The sequence below is a fragment of the Lepisosteus platostomus genome, chromosome 20, assembly GCF_059453375.1.
Source record: "Lepisosteus platostomus isolate fLepPlt1 chromosome 20, fLepPlt1.hap1, whole genome shotgun sequence".
Lineage (NCBI taxonomy): Eukaryota > Metazoa > Chordata > Actinopteri > Semionotiformes > Lepisosteidae > Lepisosteus > Lepisosteus platostomus.
The window spans coordinates 6,436,188-6,461,116 of NC_142630.1; the positions used below are offsets into that span (position 1 = coordinate 6,436,188).

The 24,929-nt window shown below is 44.6% G+C and overlaps 1 protein-coding gene across 1 annotated transcript in view; it reads left to right on the forward strand.

Annotated features, from left to right (window-relative positions):
• The window catches only part of jph3b (junctophilin 3b), a 60,413-nt gene extending 35,810 nt beyond the window's left edge, over positions 1-24,603 (forward strand). Inside the window, exons 3-5 of the mRNA XM_088614368.1 lie at positions 7,438-7,562; positions 13,325-14,253; positions 22,392-24,603. Coding sequence (XP_088470494.1) covers positions 7,438-7,562; positions 13,325-14,253; positions 22,392-22,472 — 1,135 coding nt within the window. The 3' untranslated portion in view covers positions 22,473-24,603. The remainder of the gene's footprint in view (positions 1-7,437; positions 7,563-13,324; positions 14,254-22,391) is intronic.
• Positions 24,604-24,929: the final 326 nt, after the last annotated feature.

The following is a 24,929-nucleotide window of genomic DNA, read 5'->3' on the forward strand; positions in this document are numbered from 1 at the left end:
TGTCTGGCATGCATTGTACTGCTATAACAACATGTCTCTTATCGGTGCGCACATGTGGCTCTAAATGATCTGTTAATAACCCTTTCATTCAGATGTATAGAAATAACAGCATGTCTCTGATGTTTTAAAACCCTGCAACATGGTAGTACTACTGCTTCTACTGCTATTGCTAATTCCACTACTGCTATTCTACTGATAAATCCCAGAACCAGACTGAGCAGAGTGATGAGCAGTAATTAACTGGGTATGAAAGACACCTAGATGAAGGGGCCCAGTGTATCTGGGTGAGGGTTATTGCTGTTTGCTTATTAAATTATTAAACTAGCGGCCAAGGGGAGAACAATTACCAAGGCAATGCAGAAATGAATGGAAGCTGATTTTCTTGTGGTTGCCAGGACAACAGGAGGGAGGAGGGGCTGTTCCAGCATCCTCCCACTGGAGACTGTACAGGAAGCCAAGCTTGTGAGCTCCATGGGCTGCCCAGCCTACAGGCTTCAAGCCAGGCACGTTTGGCTCTCTGGCCTCCACAGCATAACCTCTTCAAGGCTTGTCGGGTTGTGTTATAAAAAGGCACGTTTCATCTTTGATTTTTTAAAGCTGTATTCGGGCTCTTTAAATGCCAGCTGCAGATATTCTCTCCTTTATTTGTTAAGCAAAACTGTGACCGGTCTAGCTTAGAATATTAGGAATAAGCAACCCAGAATGTTTACAATGGGTCTTCACAAATCATCAAATTAGCGCTCCAATATTCTGAGGTCCCAGAATTTGCGACCATTCTTGTCTTTGAAGGATGGGAGTCTGAAGTCTGCGCTTCATGTCAAACAGCGGTTTTCTGCTGTTGATGCTGTAATTGCATGACAGATTGAAGTCCCTGTCATCGAGGTCAGATAATGGGAATGTGATAGTGCAATGAATGATAATAAGACTGTGATAAAAAATGCTATTGATTGCATAAGAATTCAGACCCATGAACTCTATTTAGTGTGAATCCCTTAGGCTCCAATGGCAGCCACAGGCCTTTTTGTGTGAGTCTCCATCAGCTTTGCACAATAGCTTGGTGCAATTTTTGCCCATTCATCTTCCATATTTGCTTAAGCTCTCTCCTGTTGCTTGGGGTTGCTTTGCGGACAGTACTTTATCCCTCAGGTGTTTTTAGAAGCTCCTAGGTCTTCATGGTTGAATCTTTGCTTGAAATTCACTACCCTACTGAGAGACTGTGTCTGCTGGGTTTTGTTCCAACTGGGCCCTTAACCACCAGTGCTCATTGGTGCTTACAACCAATCTGTTTGCTGGTGTAGATTGTTTTGCACCCTGTCCTTGGTTTAAAAATGCCCCAATTAAAGTCCCTATTTCAAACATGTTCAGCATGTAAAACTTGCATTTGCAGTCTCTTCTCAACCTAATTAAGAATTTGTTCCCATATTTCTGACTAAATAGCTTTTAATAGGTGATCAATTGATGATGAACAGAGGCCCACAGTGAGTCAGTGTTTTTCCTTCTGTTCAAGTCCAAATGGTTGTCCATCCGTTTTCTAAGTGCTTTATCCAGAAGTTGCAGGCACAGGGCAGGATATACCCTGGACTGGATGCCAGTCCATCACAGGACACACACCGACACAAACACTGACATTGCACACACTCTTTTCCCAGAAGCTAATGAATCTACCAGTATGTCTTTGGACAGTGGGTGAAAACCTGGGCACCTGGAGGAAACCCACTCAAACAGGGGAATAACAGACCAAAAGCACACAGGGTCAGCCACTGAACCCAGAACCCCAGCACTGCAAGGCACTGCACCTGAAACCTAGCACGGGGTTCAATCCAATTACAAAAAAAACTGAAAGCAACTTAAAATAGGCCTCTAAAATCAGAATTATTCAAAAGAGCTCAAGCATCAGGATTACTGTACTAGATAACTATTGTACTGGAGAAATTTTAATTCAGCCCTTGATTGCAGAACAATAGCCTAAACAAGCAAGCAGATTACTGCCAGCAGTCAGCACAAGTGACTAAGGGCCCAGTTGGAACAAAACCCAGCAGACTAAGGATCCCCCAGGACCACAACTGAGAGCCCCTGAGATAAAAGAAAGCATGTGAAATATCAGGATGTGGACTAGTAAAAATGAGAGCACTTTCCAAAAACATCAGCCATTTGCTTCCACCATCTGCACCTTGCCTGTATGGTGTTTCTGTCTGCTCTGTTTTGGGCCTGGTGTTCTGATGCGTTATTCCCTTGTCATAGCATTTATATTTAATTTTATGATGAAATACAAATTCTATATAATAGATGAGTAGAGAGAGACACTTTGGCAAAATGATTATCGAAATGGAAAGATCATCCTCTCTACTGGTATTCTGCTCTTACTTCAAGCACCACGGACAGTGCGTAAAGCCTACCAATTTTATTTCGTGTGTCGGTGAGGTAACAAAAGCGAATGAAGCAGGGAGAAAAATCAATATCAATCCATTGAGATGCAATACTGCACCAAGACAGAAACAGCAAGACGGAAGGAGAGAGAGAGAGAAGTAGTGAAACGTCGCATCTAGATGCAGGAGTTTAAAACCCACAGGGCCTGTGGTGTATCTGTTGCTGCTGAACTGAGACACTGTGTCTAATAAAGCATCTACTCAGGGCAAGACAGGGGAATTATGAACGTGGACTCTAACACACGTACACAGCAGGGTATTTACTGCAGGAACCGGAGGCTGCCTGCCTGAACACAGACACTCCTGAGCTGAAGAAGGCCTCATGGGGCCGGGCCAGAGAAGAGTGGGCAGGACAGTGGGGGCTGCTACAGCTCTCAGCCCGCTCCTTCCCATCTGTCAGTGGTTTTCCGCTGTCATTTTTTAAACGGCAACAAGCACGCTTCCCGAAACTGTAGCCCTCATGATGCCTTGAGGGGAAAAAAAAATTGCAGAGAGCTCCATGCGTTTTGCCCTTATGTGGAGCATATCACATAACTGCAGACTGAGGTCTCTCTTCCGGATTGTGCCAGTTGTATGCAATCAGGAACATGAGTGGATTTTTCCCTTCCCCCCTGGGTGTTTCTGGCTCTTTTGCAAATGGGCCTGAGCAGGCTCATAAGGAGGTTTGAGCTTGGCAACGTTTATTAATAATTCAGTTTGAATCTACCTCCCTCTTGTGCTCTGGTGGACTGAAAGTGCTGCAGTTATAATAGGCTTGCAGTACCAGCCTCTGAAATTTATCAATAGCCATCAAGCTCATTGTGCTATTCTGCCCAGTGAACAGCACGCCAGACAGAAAGAGGAAGGGAAAGGGGAGAAGTAGTCTCAGCCCAAAGCATAATCCTTCACCCACTGAGTACCTCGAATTTGCAAAGCATCAAGCTGATTGACGGTGTGAAATCCTGGGTGGGACTGGCTGCAGTTTGTGAAGGAATCTTTGAATCGGCAGACTGTCCTGTGTTCAGTTCATGTACTGTGACTTGCTCTCTCCAGCTGTGCAAACACACTTTAAAACTAGCGTTGTGACACTTGACTGTCACAGGAGCTAGCCTCCACTTTATTTACTGGAAATTCGGCATGATGAGAACTGACCACATGGCTGGGTTCAGGCCAACAAATGAATCCCAGGAAACACCCTTGGTCTGCTTGAATGTGAGGTAGGATTGGATGTGATTCAAATAAATTAAAGCTAATGGCAAAACGTTCAGTGTTATCTTTACTAAACAGTAGAGCTAATACTTATCAGTGCTAGATAAATGGTTTGAATAATAACAAGTCGATAAACCCTTATGAGAGTTTACTATTCTGAATTTATCACAGTATTTACACAAATTTACCATGGTTTCCTATGACTTCACAATGCTGTATTGTGCTGACCAGGAGTAAGAGACTGCATGACCGTGCTTCAGTGTTGACACATCATTTTTGTCTTCTAGATACTGTGTAGAGGCATTTAACATTTTAGGATTTGTACTGTAAATAGTAGTTCAGGTGGGGAGCTCCGTCAGCATGCGTAGGCTGCAAAGGAACAAGTAGTACAGTAGGTTTATTCCACGCTGAAAAGAGAAGAAAGAAAACACAACGTTTCTGCCATGGAGCCTTCTTCAGGTGTGAGTCTGAAGAAGGCTCCACAGCGGAAATGTTGTGTTTTCTTCTCTTTTCAGCATGGAATAAACCTATTATTTGTTCCTATTGTAAATAGTAGACCTGTAAGACTTGTTTCAGTATTACTGTCTGTACTTTGTACAGTTTGATGATAGAATTTCAAAAAGATATTGCTTCTGTGAAATTGGTCCACACTCTAGGCCTTAAGGGAATGTCCTACTCTGACAGGGTAAAATATCTTCTCATTGATGAAGTTGGTTCACTCAGAATCAACAGTGAAACACAAACCAGAGCACAAGAGTGGAAAATACAGAGAAATATTTATTACTGAGAACAGGAAGCCTTAATGCACAAAGGTTTGTAGAAATCTGGAATGAACTAGCCAGTCTGACACCATCTTTTTTCCAAGAACTGGATGGATAAGTTCTTTGAATTGGTCAATTAACAAGCTCGATGGGGCATATGGCTCTTGTGAAAACCATTTTCTCACTCTGTGTTCTACAGCAGTAAAGCACTGAGAAGGTAAAGTAATACCACATTTACAGTGCATAGGCATCACACTAAATTCACAGTGGTGAACTTTTGATAAGGGAGAGTTCTTTTCTTAGATAAAATGAATATGACATATTAAGGGATATATGAATATACTTCAGCATGCTTTCACGTTAAAAAGCACACTCGTCTAAAGACTCTTCTGCTGTTTGTGTTAAGTCAAAGTAGCCACAGAGATCCCTTTCACCCTTATTAGAATTTATGAACACGGCATAGCCAATTTTGACAAGCTCTGCTCCTCTAGCACTGAGAAAGGGTCAGAGATAATTATCACAGTACTGTATGTCTGTGTATTCCACACTGTTGTATTAGGGATAAGTGTCTATCAGCAGTGCGTATTTCACACTGCTATATTAGGAAGGTGTCTGTGTATTCCACACTGCTATATTAGGAAAGAGTGTATCTACACTATACCACACTACTATACAATATTTGGAGAGTGTGTGTGTATACCATACTACTATATTTGGAGAGTGTATGTGTATTCCACACACAGCTTGTCCTATCAGTGTTATCAGTTGCTATATTTTGAGTGTATTTCTCACTGCAGTATTAGATGTGTGTGTGTGTATCCCATACTCCCTTGTTAAGAGTGTGTGTGTATGTATTCCAGTCTGTTGGTGTTTGTGTACTGTATATTCTACTCTGCTGTTAGGGGTGTGTGTGGATACTCCACGCTGCTGTGTTAGGGGTGTGTGTGGATACTCCACGCTGCTGTGTTAGGGGTGTGTGTGTGGATACTCCACGCTGCTGTGTTAGGGGTGTGTGTGTGGATACTCCACACTGCTGTGTTAGGGGTGTGTGTGGATACTCCACACTGCTGTGTTAGGGGTGTGTGTGTGGATACTCCACGCTGCTGTGTTAGGGGTGTGTGTGGATACTCCACGCTGCTGTGTTAGGGGTGTGTGTGGATACTCCACACTGCTGTTAGGGGTGTGTGTGGATACTCCACACTGCTGTGTTAGGGGTGTGTGTGTGGATACTCCACGCTGCTGTGTTAGGGGTGGTGTGGATACTCCACGCTGCTGTGTTAGGAGTGTGTGTGGATACTCCACGCTGCTGTGTTAGGGGTGTGTGTGGATACTCCACGCTGCTGTGTTAGGGGTGTGTGTGTGGATACTCCACGCTGCTGTGTTAGGGGTGTGTGTGGATACTCCACGCTGCTGTGTTAGGGGTGTGTGTGGATACTCCACACTGCTGTGTTAGGGGTGTGTGTGGATACTCCACGCTGCTGTGTTAGGGGTGTGTGTGGATACTCCACACTGCTGTGTTAGGGGTGTGTGTGGATACTCCACGCTGCTGTGTTAGGGGTGTGTGTGGATACTCCACGCTGCTGTGTTAGGAGTGTGTGTGGATACTCCACGCTGCTGTGTTAGGGGTGTGTGTGGATACTCCACGCTGCTGTGTTAGGGGTGTGTGTGGATACTCCACGCTGCTGTGTTAGGAGTGTGTGTGGATACTCCACGCTGCTGTGTTAGGGGTGTGTGTGGATACTCCACGCTGCTGTGTTAGGGGTGTGTGTGGATACTCCACGCTGCTGTGTTAGGGGTGTGTGTGGATACTCCACGCTGCTGTGTTAGGGGTGTGTGTGGATACTCCACGCTGCTGTGTTAGGGGTGTGTGTGGATACTCCACGCTGCTGTGTTAGGGGTGTGTGTGGATACTCCACGCTGCTGTGTTAGGGGTGTGTGTGGATACTCCACGCTGCTGTGTTAGGGGTGTGTGTGGATACTCCACGCTGCTGTGTTAGGGGTGTGTGTGGATACTCCACACTGCTGTGTTAGGGGTGTGTGTGGATACTCCACGCTGCTGTGTTAGGAGTGTGTGTGGATACTCCACGCTGCTGTGTTAGGGGTGTGTGTGTGGATACTCCACACTGCTGTGTTAGGGGTGTGTGTGGATACTCCACGCTGCTGTGTTAGGAGTGTGTGTGTGGATACTCCACGCTGCTGTGTTAGGGGTGTGTGTGTGGATACTCCACGCTGCTGTGTTAGGAGTGTGTGTGTGGATACTCCACACTGCTGTGTTAGGGGTGTGTGTGTGGATACTCCACGCTGCTGTTAGGAGTGTGTGTGTGGATACTCCACGCTGCTGTGTTAGGGGTGTGTGTGTGGATACTCCACGCTGCTGTGTTAGGGGTGTGTGTGTGGATACTCCACGCTGCTGTGTTAGGAGTGTGTGTGTGGATACTCCACGCTGCTGTGTTAGGAGTGTGTGTGTGGATACTCCACGCTGCTGTTAGGAGTGTGTGTGGATACTCCACACTGCTGTGTTAGGGGTGTGTGTGGATACTCCACGCTGCTGTGTTAGGGGTGTGTGTGGATACTCCACGCTGCTGTGTTAGGGGTGTGTGTGTGGATACTCCACGCTGCTGTGTTAGGGGTGTGTGTGGATACTCCACGCTGCTGTGTTAGGGGTGTGTGTGTGGATACTCCACGCTGCTGTGTTAGGGGTGTGTGTGGATACTCCACGCTGCTGTGTTAGGGGTGTGTGTGGATACTCCACACTGCTGTGTTAGGGGTGTGTGTGGATACTCCACACTGCTGTGTTAGGGGTGTGTGTGGATACTCCACGCTGCTGTGTTAGGGGTGTGTGTGGATACTCCACACTGCTGTGTTAGGGGTGTGTGTGTGGATACTCCACACTGCTGTGTTAGGTGTGTGTGTGGATACTCCACGCTGCTGTGTTAGGGGTGTGTGTGGATACTCCACGCTGCTGTGTTAGGGGTGTGTGTGGATACTCCACGCTGCTCCACGCTGTGTTAGGGGTGTGAAGAGCTGAGCGATGACCCTGCTCCTCTCCCTGTGTCTTGCAGGACAGCTCATGCCCGCGTCAAGGCAGAGGCCGCGGTGAGTGCTGCCCAGAAGGCCCAGGAGGAGGCTCGCCTGGCCAGGATCACTGCCAAAGAGTTTTCCCCATCCTTCCAGCACCGCGGAAACGGTCAGTCACTCCCAGACAGGGGGCTACACATCCGCGCAGCAGCACCACCCCAGTGCAAGATTAAGAAAAATAATCATCTCACATGCCACTTCCATCTCTTTCCAGAATCAGCTGTGCTCCTCTTCTTAGTCATGGTGCGAAACAATATTTTAGAGAGTTGTACAGCTGTGAGTGATGACGAATGTCTCAAGGGACCATGTGATCCGAGGCACAGAAAAGGCAGAGCAACATAATTTTCACATTCAGTCAACTGGAAAGGTCAGGAGCTTACAAGAATCGCCCTGGTCAGATATTTGTTTGCCATGTCACACTAATGATCTAAAATATCACAACGCATTTAGGTCTCCCATTATATTGCTTTCTGTTTTCTTTCTGGCGGATGGCGCACTCGGTGAACCATTGCTGATCATAAAAGATAATCCATAAGGTATGCGGACGTAATATGCAACCAGCACTCCTAACAATCACTCCAATCCAGGCCAAATCACTCACAATTGCAAAGAGGCCAGCTGGCGAGAGGCTGGACAGGAGGAGGGGATTCTTCATTGATAGTAGAAGTTATGCCACACAGGATTGACAAACATGCTACTCCAGAAAAGTGCACAGTACGGAACATGACGTTAAGTTTAGATATGTTATAGTAATGCATTATGTGTTGGCTGCCCACTATAAAACAGGGCCCAGGAAAACGAGCAAATATCAGTGATATCACACAATAAAGCTGTACATTTAAGTCGACTAAATGTATTGCCATGTATCAACACTGCCAGTGCACAAGCATTTGGTCTTGACCTGAACATGTTTAAGTGAAATCTCTGCAAATATGTCAGGTGGATATACAGTATAGCATATATTTTCTGTACAGCAGGACTTCCTGACTGTCAGGTTTCCCACAAAGTGGTTCTTTTCATACAAACAGATTTGTGCCGGCTGACGCTTACTGTAGAAGATGTCTTGTCCCAGACGCTTTGATTTGTGATTACCACTGACAGCCTATCACAATAGCCTAGATTAATAGGTTTCTGAATAGACAACCGTGAAAGTATGTATAACTGGTGGAAAAGACTTTTGTTTTTGGAACAATGAGCAGCCCTAGTTTTTATTTGACCTTTTACCATTCCGCTCCCGTTAGAAACCAGGATGTGTGTTACCAGGATTTGCCAGCTGTACGCAGGTTCTGCTAGGGTGCTGTCAGATCCCCCAGTCCGCACTCACATTCCAGTAAGGCCCTGTGGTGTTGAGCTCACAGTGTCCTGACAAGGGGCTGTGAGGGTGGGTTTGTGATTGCAGTGGATCACTGGTCGTGATCTCCTCATGCACCACAGGGTCATGGTTATCCGAATGGTAATCTAACTCCATTAACACCTGGAAAGCCCAAAATGAGAGGGCAGAAAAACAGCACAATAATTGACTATTAAAAATCATTTAGTTTGTTTGCTGCCGTGTATAATCAGTATCAATATGGAATATTTTTCTTTTCCCAAATGAAATATGAACTTCTATATAAGCTCATTTCAGTGTTCTCAACTTACAGCTGCATTACAGAGTGTCCAGAGGCCAGTACTGTGGTAACAAAAGGTGTGTAGCAGTGACACCTTCCTGTGAAAGTGTCTCAGGTGGACTGGAGATGTGAAGAGACAGCTTTTGATCGTGTTGGCCCTTTAAACTGAGTAGTTGGAGGTCTTAGGAGAGCTTAGCATTTTTAGCGACACAAACTGCTTAAATGCTGCCCACATTCTCCACCAACACATAGGCATTAGTCAGACACTGTCTTTTAGAATATTATTCACCGTGTTGTGTAGTACGAAACAGTGGCACCAGCACAGCAATGGAGTGGGGGAGTGCTGACCTGGACTGAGAATGTTATATCCGAGGATCCCAGATATGGAGATATGGAGAAAAAGCCATTAGTATCAAGAGAAATTACATTTACTATAATTTACCTTAGTTTTGTTTACAGCCAAATAACTAGTAGTTGTGTTTCATTAATGTCACACACAAGCAAACAAACAGAACTATTTTATAGTCTCATCCCGTTTAATTTGCACAGTTTAGTTTGTATCGTGACTTAAATGGGGTCTTTCACTTTACATGAGGCTTGGCTGAAACCATGAATCCGGCACCATTTTATAATTTCCTAAAGTTAAACAGAAAAGTCAACACTCCCTGTGACATTATTTTGCCACAGAAATAGGGATTTTGTATTGCCGTATATGTGGATATTTGTGATACTCTTTTATCCTTCCACGGACTTGTACTGTTTTGGTGCTCAATAAGCCTGAATAAAAACCTGAATTCAAGTCAGATCCTTGGATTTAACCACAGGTCAAAGACCAGACAAATGGGTAAATAATAAGTCATGGGTAGGAAAAAAAAACTCTCTCTTAGTTTTAAGGAGATTGCTGAAAGTTTTGCGTGCCACCACATAAAAATGATAGGTGTGCCTTTTAAACAGCATTTTCAAAATTGTCATCCGCACCATTCACATTCACAGTAGGCTGTTCTCTGCAGCCTGTCTCGAAAAGACCTACAAAGAACGTATGATCAAAAATGCAAATGCATCTTGAGGGACTGGTCTCATGAGGGATAATATTTTCTTTGCCATCCACAAAGCCAAAAATAGCTACCTGCCTATGCGCCAGCCTTTAAAACCATATTTACCTCCCTTCACCCCAGAAATATTTGATTTTTCAGCGTCTGTGAGGAGGCAAGCTTGTGGTTTGACTGTTTGGAGATCAAGAATGAAAGCCAGAACTGGGCTTCCTCTCCTTCCAGATCACCCTGTTACACTTTATTAACAAGGTGATGCTTTGTCTGAACCACAAGGGAAACAGAGCTAAAGGGAGACAGCAAACTCCAAAGTTAAAAATCAGGTCGTGCGACACTCAGGGAATGGACTCACAGCCTTGGTATGGACAACAGGAAGGGGACACTCTCACCATTCTTGTAAGATCCATCCATTTTATTACTTCCACAACATTGTTATTTTCTTTGTGGGTTGATGTTGGTCCCTCAGCCTGGACCTGCTGTCTGGATTGTGAACTAAGGAGCCTGGGACACATGGTTGGAGACTGAGACTGAGAGAATCTGGGTCCAGGAGAGAACTGGGGGAGTTATTAGTCCTCTGGGTGTAATTACCACTAGGTGGAGCTGTGATGCTGACATCTGGCTTATGTAATAAATACAGTTGTTGAGTATAAATTCCCCCCCTTAACCTTCTGAAACCATCCAAGAAAGTCCAAGTGCTTCAGCATTTGAAAAGGCTCTCTTAAAACCTTTTATTTTATTTGGTGCTCAGAAAGTGATCAGGTCTTAAAACATAATCTACTGTATTTCTTACAAACTTTATTTTGAAGCATTTATTACTTAAATTAAAATGTTTGTGTTACCTTATTTTTTCAGAAGCCTTTTGCTTGCCCCACAGTGGAAACACTGATGTGCATGAAAGCCAAAATAATGTGAAAATCGTAAACTGTCACAATTTGGTGTTCAATCATGTATCTGTCATTAAGCAGTCACTTTTAAAATGGGTAACAGCTAAAGGGGTTTGTTGCACCAAGTGCCCTGTGCATCCTACCTAATCAGCTACAAAGCACAGACTCATTATGAACAGGTGAGCTGTTGTAAAGACATTCAGGCCTCACTACTGCAGTTTAAGAGCAGGACTGAAAAGCAGTTTGAATGCTGCTATATCTTACCTTTGGTATCAGTAGCATGAAAAAACACCAAGCAGCCAGGCATTCGGATTTTCTTGTGAAGAGCTGTGATCATGAACGCTGATCTTTCTGAAGAGGACAAAATACAAGCTGGACAAGAATTACCACTCTCTGGCAGCCCCAATCGTGACAGTACGTTTGAGACTGTGGAGGGAAGAGCTGAGAGTTTTGCCATCTGTTTTGTAATTAAGACAAAGGCAGACAGCTATTCATCTCAAGCTTGTTGGAGCTATTCAAGCTTGTGTCTTGCTTGCACTTGAAGAAAAAAGGCACGAAAATGGGTGAAAAAAAATCCAGTTTCCAATCAAACTTTAGCACTAGATCCTTCCCGAAACTGTACGTGGTAATTAATCGGCCTAATATCATTCAAGGAATGGAACAATATCCGCAACAAGGTCCCCAAGAGCCTAATTAAATTCCTGATTTGGCCTACATGCATGAAAGTTTTTTTTCCATAACAGGTTTGCCATTGAAAAGAGGTTTCTCTCACTGATTTCTCAGTCACACAGTCGTGCTGCGTGGGAGAAAGACAATCCCAAAGATGGTAACCGCAGGGAATAGACCAAGCAAGGGATCAATTACCTAATCTGTCTAGTGTGCCAAAATCGTCACTTGACCAATGATCCACACTGCTGAAATGCAGATAATTACCTGTCTCAGCATTTAAATGAAATCTGGGGAATGCCAGTTTGCAATAATTAGGGGAGATGACACAATGCTGGGATTAGTACCTTTAGTACCTGTTTGGTACCGACATACTACAGTATATCTGCTCCTAGTATGAGGAAAGCAAAAATCCAGTCACAGTGGTGTCTCACTTTGTGTGCTGCTGGAATTGTGCTTGCTGAACTTAGATGAGATGCAATACTCCCCTTCTCCTGTGCTCAAATCGGAAACCTCTTCATACAAGCAAAAGAAATTCTGTAGAAATGTGATCCTTGTCTGCTTTAGTTTGCCTTGCAAAGCTCATCCTGCTGCACAGAGCAGCCAGATGTGCACAGGAACAACATTCAGAAACTGCAAGGGTTCTTCAGTACATGACGGCACATGAGAATTGCATAATGTGACCTCAGGATTTGCCAGTTGGCTATGAGAATCGCAATATAGTTAAAAGAGAGCACTTTGTTATTTTGTAGCTTTCTGGTCCTCCAATTACTGGTTTATGAAAAAAGTACAAAAGCTTTGTCATCCCTGCTAGAAAACTCAACAGGGAAATTCTTTAATTAGGATAGGATTTGCATTTCATATCATTGCTATAAATAGTCATCATTATCATTTCAGAATGCTTGTTTTCAAAGATAATATACAATATAGAACCTTCACTGTATCTGTTGCAATCCTGAAATACTAATTTTCTGCAAGCTCCTTGTTGATCACAAAACTAATGATAAACTGTGGGCTGATGTGCGATATATAAAGTTCATCCAAAAATAATTTTGCTGAGGACATATCAGTGACAAATTCAAGCCAACATTTCAACTGCATTCCATTCTGAAAGCCAACAACACGTTGGAATGTGCACAAATATATTAGACACCCCAACATTTTAAAAACAATTTTATATTTGCACAATTAGGAAGTGTACAGTTCCTTAAGGTAGGCTTTGTTTCATGGGTCTGGAACAATTACCCATGGAGTGTCTATCTTGTTAGCCTTGTAAATGATCCCCAAATGGATAATTATATATGACTTGAATTAGTTTAAGGTGAAGATTGAATTTAAGGGAAGAAAAAATGTGCAAAAAGTGTAGTTCTTCCTGACAATGAGCAGTTCACCTGAAGTTTGTCCTGATTTTGAGATAAGCAAATTGCAGCCGTACAGGGTCACCCCTCTGACTTATTGAACGCTCTCTTACTGCTTTGACCCTCTGAAGTCTCCGTGAGAAGACAAGGAGTAACGATTCTGTTTCTTTCACCCCGCCCAAGAGGCAGTGGCACAGTGTGAGAATGTCTTGGGAATCTGCAAGCGAAGGCCAGGACGGGCAGAGGGCAGGTTAGCTGGGATGTAGCCTCAGTCTCATGTTCTCCTCTCCCCCCCCCCCTCCAGGAGTGGAGTGCCAAAGGCCAAAGCATCAGAACTCCAGCGAGAACGACATCGAGGTCATCTCCACTGGGACCCCCGACAGCCCCGAGCTGTACATGAAGGGCACCACCCCTCCGGATCTCACGCCCGACCTGAGCCCCGTGCCCAGCCGCCCCTCCACGCCCCCCTGCAGCCCCCACAAGCCCACCCACCGCACCAAGAATGCCCGCTTCCTGCGCCAGTCTGCCGTCGATGACGACCGGGGCACCGGGGAGATCCAGGTGCTGCTGGAAGGGCGGGGCGGGGGCGGAGGGGAGTACCTGCGGCCCAACAGCTGGATTGAGGACAAGCGGCCAGCGGAGGGCAGCGGCGGCAGCCGGGGTGGCAGCCGGGGCAGCAGCCGGTCCAACACGCCCTCCACGCAGGAGGACACAAGGGCTCGCGGCAGCAACGGCCACAAGCACGCCTCCTCGAACCACAAGCCCCGGGAGCGGTGGGCGGACTGCCCCACCACGGTCTCGTGGACTACCCACCGCTCGCTCAGCGAGAGCCTGGCCAACTCGCGCCTCCTGGAGCAGGACGAGGAGAAGCTGAGCAACTACGAGATGGAGATGAAGCCCCTCAAACGGATGGATTCCTATATGCAAGAGACGCACCCCCAAAAACACTACGGCAGCCGCGGCTCCCCCAGCCCAGCCGAGGACTATCACGCGGAGGCCCGTCCGCACGGGCACGGGCTCCAGAGACTGAGGCCTAAGTCCCAGGCCAAGGAGAACTTCCGCCTCGCCTGCACCGCCGAGCCTGCCGTCCAGAAACTGGACAGCCTGGGGATGGGGGAGAAGCTAGACTCCCGGCCCCTGTGGCGAGACTTGACCCTTTCCCCCCCACAGAAATCTCTACCCATTGCACTAGAGCACGACGAGGAGAATTTGACCGAACTCAAATCGAACTCGGTAAGTGAGCGCGTGGGGCGGGGGGGGGGGCGGACTGTGAGGAGAAAGGGGGAGTCTTGGTGTTCACAGCACTGCAGGGCTCTGGCTCTGGACACAACTCAATTCGGTCAACGCTGACTACAAGCAAAGGTAAAGGTAGTCTCTTATCTCCTGTATCACTCGTTGTTATCTGCATATCAGGCATTATCTCGAATGGAGAGTTGGAGAGGCTTGGGAGCTCAGTTAATAAAAACTGCATCTTTTAGTGTTTGCAGGAATACAACGCTGCACAAATACAACAGACCATAAGTGCCTAAACTATACTCAAGGATAAGAGCCTCCACAATGAGAATCTTCTGCATTGATGAGTACAATTAGCACTCAGTATGTCTTACAGGGGCGTGGCACACAAAGGCCATGAAATTCTCACTTCTCATGTTTCCACGTTTTTAGTTTTTGCCAGTTCATCCTTTTCCGCAGCCCAGATCTATAATCAGCTGTTAAGGGACCTCATGATACAACTACGGCTGTGTGTGCCGGTCGCAGTCTCTCCCGCTGGTGATGCCTGGACGGCACGACTCACACAGCCCTCCATTTGAGTGCTTTACAGGCTGGGCTACTCAAGAACCCCTTTCCTGCCTGTATACTAGGTCTAATCAATCTCCAGTTATAAAACAATGCGCTCTTCTGGGATGGAGCAAATGGCTTTGCTCACAATAAATGGGAGGTGGCAAAATAAAAAAAAACCTATAAAACCACTGTTACTAAAGTGCTAGTCCAAGGCATGGTGTTGATGGATGGCTCTATCAACAGCAGGTCGATACTGAGGCTCCAGAGGCTGTGCACAGGATGAGAGGCACAGCTGAGCCCATCCTCTGGAATGGCCCCTGGGGATGTGACATCAGAAATGTGCTGGAGATGCAGCACATTGTACATCAGATGAGAACCCCAAGACAGTCTGCCCCCTGTGTCTCCCAGCACAGCTGGGCAGTATCTGGAAAATGGGAGTCCATAGGATCAGTGGATGCAAAAGTGCACACTTTCTGAAACATAGGTGCATACACAGACATGTGGCTCACTCTGTAGGTACTTAATGTCACAATCGAATGGCTGAATTAAATAAAGGAAACATTTACTAAGGTGTTCTTAAGAAAGCGCTATAGTTAAAGATTTCCATTTTCTTTCAATTCAATATATTTCAGTCAAGAGTACTCAAGTACCTGATTATAAATATGTAGGTGAATGAATTCAGGCTTCTGGAATTGAGCCTTAGAATCAGGCTCTCAAGGGAGGCCAGAAACTACCAAATAATATGATGAAATGAGATCCGGTGTCTGGCGAAGTGATTATCACTGAAACATTCCTCACTGATATACTGTACAGGATACCACTGGCATAGAAGGAGCCCCTCACCTGCTCTTCACATGCTCTGAATGCATTTTTCATCAGGGGAAGGGTATGAAAGACATCTAAACAACATTTTCTCGCCCCAGTTTTCAGATGGACAATGCCATTGTGCGTGTGTGCTTGTAGCACACGTTGTACTGATACAGCAACCCAAACAACTCAAACCAATCATTTGAGCACATTTTTATTACACATTTTCCAAAACCACCTTATGCTGGAATTTTAAACAAACAGACACTACTTTTTTGGAGTCTTGGTAGAATTGGTGATCCTTGAATAATAAACTAAACAGAGGCCGCTCCTAAAATGGCTCAGTCCATCCAGACTTCCTCTGGGATTTGGAGGCCTGGACTCTGAAGCTGGGCTATACAATTATCAGCCTCGCCATCACCCTGCTCCTGGGCGGCACCTCGAATCTGGAACCATGCTGCTAGAGCTCAGAGGGTAGTTGGGTTGCTGTGAAACCCAACTACCTACGGTGGGTGTTCACAATGCATCCTTTGTCCCCCCCTGAAGCATGTGCCACCTGTGGGCAGTTTGGTCACAGAGAACGAACGTACAAGAGTACAAGAGATTACAAGTAAGAGGAAGTGACGCATCTTGTTCCTTTTGCTTTAGTTTATAAACCCTGCTCCGTCTAGAAAAAAGGTGGATAGCCCAGCTCTGCACATTTTAGCGGATACATGTGCCATAACTCCATCCCTGCTGTGCTGGGACAAGACGAGGAATGAGTGCATAAAAAACTGAAAGGTGCCCACGATCAACAGCAAAAGCTCACTCAGCACAGTCCATCCTGAATGGATATCTGCAGCGGGGTGTGGGTCTGCCTCTGATGGCAGCCTACCTAGTAAGAGTTAAGTGTTTAGCCTGGAAGTGCAGCGCCTAACAAACCCACTTGCGCCCACACGATCCCGAACACGGCCTACGCTCACGAGTGTGCCCACTCGTGCACGCGCTCTTCGGCTCTCCTCAGCGTGAGGACCTTCAGGAAGCCTGTTAGTCCCGAGAGCGTTTGTTACAAGAAGAGGAGACGGGGTTTTGGAGAGTGACGCCACACAGGGTCTCGCCATTAAGCCAATGAGGCCTTGTTGCAAAAATGCCTAAAGACCTTTGGTTTAAAAGGTCAAGAACTTTCGTAAAAGAACGTGAAAACAGGAACAGTGTCCTTACTCACGTTAGTATTTACAGTCTGCGCATAAGTCTGGCCCGCTGGCATGCTGCAGCTTTAGTCAAATGAGACGAAATCTGTGAGAGGAAGATCAAAAAGAGATAACACTGCACTTCTGCACAAACATTAATACACAGGAGCTGCAGCTGATTCGAATTTGTAGCTTTCCGATCACCTTTCTGAGAAATCTCACGACTGCATGTCCGAAACAGATTTTTCATCACCAAACAGCACATCGCAGGGTAGGGCGTCACATTATGTGTCCTTCTGTCTTGAAATGTCTAAAAAACTAACTGTGAACATATGGTAATAGGTACTTTTAGAAGAACGTCTGGCAATAGAATGAGTATTCCATATTCATTTGCAGAAAAACAAATTAGGGCCCAATGAGATAATGTAGGTAAAATAAACAAAGGGATTTGGTTTTGAATTTTTGAAATTAGATGCCAGAAAAAACGTTCTAAAATACCGTAACCGTCAACTACATTTCTGGGCAGAAGAATTCTATTATTTACTATCTATTCAGGACAGCTTATACAGTATGTCTCTGCCTTGATTGGGGTTGCTGTTAAATGGGATCCCCAGACCCCACTGTCTTATAGAAGAAGCCACATTTCTAGCATTATTGTACTGTACTTAGAGAGTATTTTTAAAATAAACTAGATCATTATACATGGTTATAATGTTTTATGAATAAGTAAAATACTCCATATTAGTCTGTCGTTAAGCTTTGGAAAGGCCTTTACATACCCTATATCAAAACACAGTCAATGTATTAAATGCTCCTCTACATTAAGTCCACTTTTGCCGGTAAGCAGTGTGAAGTTTGTAATACGTGATCTTTCAGGCAGCCCTGCAGGCAGAGCACAAATATCAGATCACCTTGCTGCTCTTCCTGGGATACCGGGGAACCTATTTTCCAGAAACGTGGTCAGAGATTCTGCGCACCTTTTGTACCCAGGCTCTAATTTCTTCATCCTGTCATATCTGACTCCCCACTCCAACAACAAGTTTCATTACTTTCAAAGAACCTTTTTTTAATTCACATTTTATGATGGCATTTTGCATAAAACAGCTTCCGGGATGGATTCAGGGATAATCATTTCTGATTTCATTGTTTAAATCTAATGCCTGTCCCTTTTCTAATAAAGGAATCTGTGCTCCTAGCGTTATACATAGAGTATAAAATGCAGAAACTTAGATGAATAAAAATAGCCTGTAATGAACTGATTTATACTCTGGCTTCTGCATATGGAATTTCAATGTCATGAACTTCCCTTACTGGTAGTGAGGTAGTAGGTAGTAGGCTCTACAGCCAACCTCCCTACTGTAAGATATTAATTCTCTAATGCAGATTCTGTGCATTTCAAATAATAGAATCATTTTATTTCCTCTTGTCTTTTTCATTATAGTAGTAAATTGGTACAAGATAAATACCTACTCATTTTCTTAAAGCAAAGCAGTGATGCAAAGATATTAGTCCTAGTAGATTCAAATCCAAACACAGAACTTGTGTAATAAAGAGCATTATTTATTTGCTGAATTCTAACTGAGCTGGCTGGAGAGCTTTTACAAAGAGGAAAAAAACATTTTGCAGGAGTAAGAAAATAAACAGGAGAAAAACAGCAGTGCAACCCACCTTGTTCATCTGGTTTCTGATATCAAGCCTGAAAATAAGGGATAAAACATCCTTTCATACACAATGTCTTGTAATAAATGCAGTTTTCCATTACCAAGCCAGAGAGTTCATTCCAGGGGTTTACTTGTCCAACATATCTAAACACGGCTTACTGAGTACGGCTGCAGAAACTATTTCAGAAAAAGACAAACCAGTCCTGTTCTACTACTGCAAAACATCAGCTCCACTCGACACTATCAGAGGTGCTTAAAGAAGTCAGTAGTCATTTCTGGAGTGCAGACAAACTATGACTGAGGTCCTACTACCTGGGGTTAACAGCCATGTTAAGAGAGGCTACATTGCTTGATTGTAGCTTTATGATTGAATATGCTTCAAAGATCTCACAGAGTTCAGCTCACTGAATGTGTTCTGACCTGTAAACACATCATCCATTGCACTATGCAATGGGATTCTCAAATAAATGTCGTTCAGTTTGTCAATTCACTTTCACTTTTAATGCAAATGTTTCTGAAATGGGGCTCCTGAGTCTCATCACAAGTTCTCTAGCACACTTTGTGCTCTATCCAGGCTAAACCCTAGAGTTCAGCTACGATACATTACTACAGACCAGGACTCTGTTTCTTGCCAACTGTGACAGGAATTTACAAGGATTTCTTAGCATGGGTTTCCTCTGTTTGTCCAGGAACAGCCACCACAGGGACTCATGAAATTCAATCCAGATTCCAGCAATCAGGCCTGGGCTCTCCTGCAAAGCACCATGGAGATTACAGTGGGAATAAAACAACAAATGCCTCTGATATGTGTCCTACTTCTCCCTGATGAGGAATGGGACGGAGAGATCTGAATTATTGAAAACGGAAGCTAAGGTTTTCTTGAAAAAACACTTTGGTAATGATGTCTGGTCAAATACAGTACATGCTGCTCTTCCAAATTAGCTCCACAAAAACGTATCTGAAACAGAAGAAAGGGGTTTCGTTTTGACATTTCCATCAGTGCTGGAAAAATGAAAAGCTGCTGATCCCTCCTGGACACAATGTGATTTTGCGGCATGAACGATGCCCCTGGGGGACTCATTTTCTGAACATTCTTCTCAGGACAAGTCTGTGGAGGTCAGTTCACAGGAGCTGAGCTTAATACCCCATACAAAACCAAGGGGTTCTGAGAGGTGAAAAGCAGCAATATTTCTTTTTAAAGAGTTCTCATTAAAAGGAAGTGAGCACTATTAAAAGCACTAGAAAAACAAGCTCCCCAGATACCCATGCTTCATCCCATTACAAGAGAATTAGGTCTTGAGAACAGCTCCTTAGTGGGGATCCAGCTGGGCTCATCACCTCCATAAACAAGGGAAGGAGGTTGTACAATATGAGTTTGACAGTAAGCAGTCACTCATCCAGGGGTCTCTCTGTCTGTCACCCCCAACATACTCATTACATACAAAGATAAGCAACATGTTTGGAGGCAAGACATCAAAACAAGGGCTGTAGAGGCATTCTCCCTCAGTCCGCACCGCACATCACTGTGATTTCAGCTCCACTATTAGTGGACAATTAGTCATTGTGTTCAATCGATAACAATTTGGTTTCTTGCCCTCAACCTCACTGGGTCTGGCTCACCTGTTTGCACCAGCTGTGTGGTATAAAAACACTCCTGACGCATGGTTAGACAGATTCCCTTGCGCTGGGTCCTTGGCAGTTGCGCGTTACAAGGTGTGGCTGGAGAAAGGGGCCCAGAGCCCGTGGGGTGCGAGGGAGGCCAGCAGCAGGAGGATGATGGGAAGGCAGGCAGCAGGGAACTGTGGGACAGCCCGACAGAGTGGTCCTCCTGGGTGAGAAACATCCCTTCATCAAACAGCAAGGGAAACGTCTTTTCCCGTTTCTCCCCAGCAATCAAGAGGCAAACCGTGACAACTTAACAGGAGCAAACAGATTTCCTGTCAGAAGGAGCTCAGCTGTGAAAAGACTTTCACAACTTCTCGGGCTTGAAGAGTAATTTAACTAGCATCTTTCTCTGTCCAGCTGTTCTGCAATTTCCATGCAGCCCGACCCAATGACCGCTACTGTCCAGCTAGTGCAGTATCCACGCAGCATGTTCAAACAGCATTTACTGTCCAGTTACTGCAGCATCCATAAATAAACCTAGGTGATTATGAACCATTACTGAAAAATAGTAGGGATTCATAGTCCACCAACTCAATTTCAGAAATAACTCGAATGTTTATTTGAATGTTATTATTATTATTATTATTATTATTATTATTTGAATGTTGATATAAACTGAAGAAAACGAACCACAGTATGTTTTGTTTAACAATTACACAGTGTTTAAATACCAAGGCCATAGCAGAAGCTATTATCTCCTCCCCACCCACCCCCAGCATCTTCACCGCTCCTGAGTTGAGCAGTTGTAGCTCTTGCACAGCCTCTAATGAGAGCGCCTTAGTAACAGGCCACGCTCGCCAGATTAGCCGAGCCGCTCGCTCGCAATCCTGTCCTGGCATTGGCTAGCGCTGCTCTGTTGCTAGGGAACAGTTTATGCCTCTCCAGCAGAAGCTGTCTGCCGAGGCAAGAGCGCCCCGTGTGAAGGGAACTATCGGAGGCTCAGGCTGCGAATGCAGCAGTGCGGGAGGGTTAAAGCACAGATCCCCGCGTTAGACGAAGTTTGGGCAGGTCTCACCACTTATCGAATATCCTGCGCATGTCAGGTGCTTGGCAGTGGTCCAGTTGCGAAGATGTACCGTGTTTTGAACTTCTTATCTCATTAATAAATCTTGGTAATAGAAGCAGCAATATGCATAAAATCAGATCTGAAATATATACGCCCTTTATTCTCCATGGCTGTGATTTGTTAGGTGGGGTTTATCACATTTCCATGGAACACAATACATTAGAGCTGGGAATTGTTCATTTTCAGCAACAATGCATACAGACATGCCTCCATGTCCTTAACTGAACTGTTAAGCGATGCAGTCTGAGGTACAGCATAGAAATGAAATGCAGAGACTTGTTTTCCTGTATTTAAAAGCAGGCCGCCTGCTGTGTGTCTCAACCCTCATCTTGATTGACTGGGGCTTTTAAAATATTCTCCTCGTGCTGAAGTTTAAATATACATTTGTTCCAAATATGTCCCTTTCTTAAACATTTTAAAAGGATTCCAAACACCCCACTGGCTACGTACTGGACATACTGTATATTGCCAACATACAGTGTGACAAAACACCACTCATGGAGGTAGCTTCCAGCCCCTGTGTCAGCAGTCTCTCTAGTGAAATACTGTTTTTTTTCGGTATTGTTGTGAAGGTGCCAAATCATAAATTTTCTTTAAATCTTACATTTAGGGCATTGTTGGGCTGCAATGGACTTTGTTGGGTTTTCTTTTGTTACTTTTACCCCATGAGTCCAGCTGAGATATTCTAAAGATATAGTGAGATATACTGTGCTACCAAAAGCCTTGCCTGTGAAATAGAAACTAAAACAACACACAAGGGGAATGTCTGAAAACAATTCTGTGCTCCCACACACACATGTTGCAAAACAATTAGGGTCCAGTTCAGGCACACACTGGCCTGATACCTGTGCAATGCTGTACAGTACAAGGAAGCTGATTTGACAAATGGCTTAAAAACATGGTTTCTGCCACCACACAAGGACAGGCAGTTGTGCATGGACTGCTGTAAAACTCAGATTCCATTAGTTTCCATCCCAGGTATGCAGTGGCCAACGTTATGTGTGACAGAAGGCCACCTAGTGTTAACCAGGGGTGTGCAGGCCCTCTCTAGTTCTGCACAGCTCTCTGTAAAGAGGCAGGTAGGTATAAAGGGCCTACATCAAGAGGCACTGTTTACACAGCCTGACAACCCCCACACTGAGACTGTGTGGGAGGGCGAGTGGGAGGAAGGCAGGATTCCCAATTAATGCTGCTCTCTTCCTTTCTCTCTTCTTTTTGCAGGGCTCAAGCTCTATCCTGGTTGTTATGGTGATCTTGCTGAACATTGGAGTCGCCATTTTGTTTATTCACTTTTTTATTTAATGTAATGCCTATAAATTATGATTATTCTTATTATCTATATTATTAACGGCCCCTGTTTTGACAAAAAAGTGAAAATTCAAATAAAAAAAAAAGTGACAGAAGGAGACGAACTAGCAAACTCCAACTCAACAGAACCTGGGAATGAGATCTGATTTCTACTCTGTTTCCTTTTTTTCCTTCACTCCTCGCCCAGTTCTCAACGTGATAAGCCGTTTAACAGTTGTTTTTCCAATTCCTGTTTTTTAGCCTTTTTATTTTGTTGGTTTGTTTGTTTCTGGCTTCAGTTTTTTTTTTTTTTGTTCCTGAAAGTAACAACGGGAAAAAAAAAACCTGGCTTGTACAACAGTATAGCGTTCTGTGGGCATGGCAACGCAACGAAACTCCATCCCTCTTCCACGTGCTGCGACCCAGAGCAGGAGCGACGTGGGCCACATCCAGAGAGAGGACAGTACAGTGAGGAGCTGGTCTCTGTCCCCTCAGTGTGAGCTTGGAAGAAGCAGCAAGCACCCCCTTCTTTCAGGAGCCACTCCTATAGGTTTTTCTGTCATGGCAGTCATGTTTTGAGTCAGATACCAAACAAACCAGGGCTAAACGCAATGTATGCAATTAGATGACAGAACCAGGGTTACCCTTCTGCCATGAAAGGGCTTAACGATGATCTGCTGTGACGTGTGGATTGTGAAGCGTTTTCTCAACATAACTTCCGATTCAGGTTCTAGCTAGATATTTTTAATTTGGGGGTGGGGGGGGCACGATGTAGAAGAATTTTCTGACATTAAAATGAGCCACTTCAGACCAATGTCATGTCATTGACCTGCCTTATTGTGCTTTCTATTGACAGGAAACAGTGCTGCATGTTCCTATGCTTTGAACACAATATGCAGGAGGGCTAGTTTCCACTCTCCTTTCGGTCATCTGTTAAGGAAACAAGAAAAGACACCTTTCTTCACCTCACAATGAGAAAACGGCTCACTAACTCCACACCACAAAACGAGGGAAAGCAAAGTCACAGTGGACGAGACACGCCACAAATCAGAGAAACAGAAGTGGAAAGTAGGAGCTGACACAAACCGAAAATCACACTTCCCAGAGGAGAGACTGTTAACATTTTAAACAACTGCTTTCAAATTCACAGATTTAAAAGAAAAGTTCATTTTTAGCTTTTTGCAAGACGTCTGAAAAGCCATTTGCCTTGTTTTTTTTAAAAAGTAACAAAAGTAACAAAATATATTGCATGCTCACGTATGTTTTAGTTTTGTATAAAGACAAAAAATATATATCTAAAAAAAAAATAACTCTTCTAGTTTTGAAAGCAGTTCAGGTTGCAAAGCTGTTTAAGTTCATCCCAAAAGGTTAACCTTTAGATTCGGGCTTAGTCTAGGTGCTGTTATTGGTCATCAGCTACAAGGATTTCTCCCTTTCTGAGGTATTCACACAGCCTGTCTCTTCCAAGCAAACTGTTACTCCCTTGAACGCAAATGAACTTGTCTCTGCTTTCCATTAACTCCCAATTTTTATTTGTCAATTTTTAAACTGGCTTATGAACAAGACTGTCAATGACACTTTTATAGCATGTGTGTAAGGATCTTTTTCATAGCTGACCTAGCCTGTCTGCCTATGCTCTGTACCTAAGCTGTCTCTACTCTGTTTCTCTATTGAAAGAACCACAGCCTGGTAAGCACACAAGGAGACGTGCTGTGCTGTGACAGTGTCACGGAAATGCTGGACGAGTTCCTTTTCATGAGCACAGGCTCACCAGGCGAGAGTTTCTTTGAGTCATTTTGAAGACTGTAGGGCTTGAGTGCTCAAAATTATGAATGAATCTACCTATTTGCTATTTGGCTTACATCTCCCCTGTGTTCCAATGGCATGCCAGTGCATGCAGGTTTTGTTTTGTCGTTTTTTGCCAATCAAACCTGATTTATGTGTAAAAAAAAATTTAATCTGAACTTCTGTTATATGGACATTCCAGCTTTGCCTTTTAAAAGCAACCAATCTGGTGTAGAAAATGGCCTGGAGGGCAATATGTTTGCTTGACTTTTCATTTTTTTAGATCCATTCACTTTAAGAAATGTCAGAAATCTTTCTTTCTCTCTTTATCTTTTTTTAATCAATAAATCTGTGAACCATTTCACTTTCCATGTTTATTGCCTACAATTTTCCTGTGGTTGCACACAGATTGGGAACACGGGGAGATTGAATACTCCTGACTATCTGTTTGGAGGGTTTTCTCCAGCTCATTTGGAGGGGGTGAGGGGGGTGGTGTTGTATGCAGTGGAGAAGGCACGTTTCTCATCTCGAACTGCTTTTCCAGCATGGAGGACAGGTGCTTCAGTCTGTGCACAGGAGGGGGGAGAGACTGCATCTTAGCCTTGCCAGTCAGGGCAGGCTGCTGCCATGACAACGCAGTTCAGGATTCTGTGCTACCATGCAGGGGGCGGGGCCAGACGGTGGGCT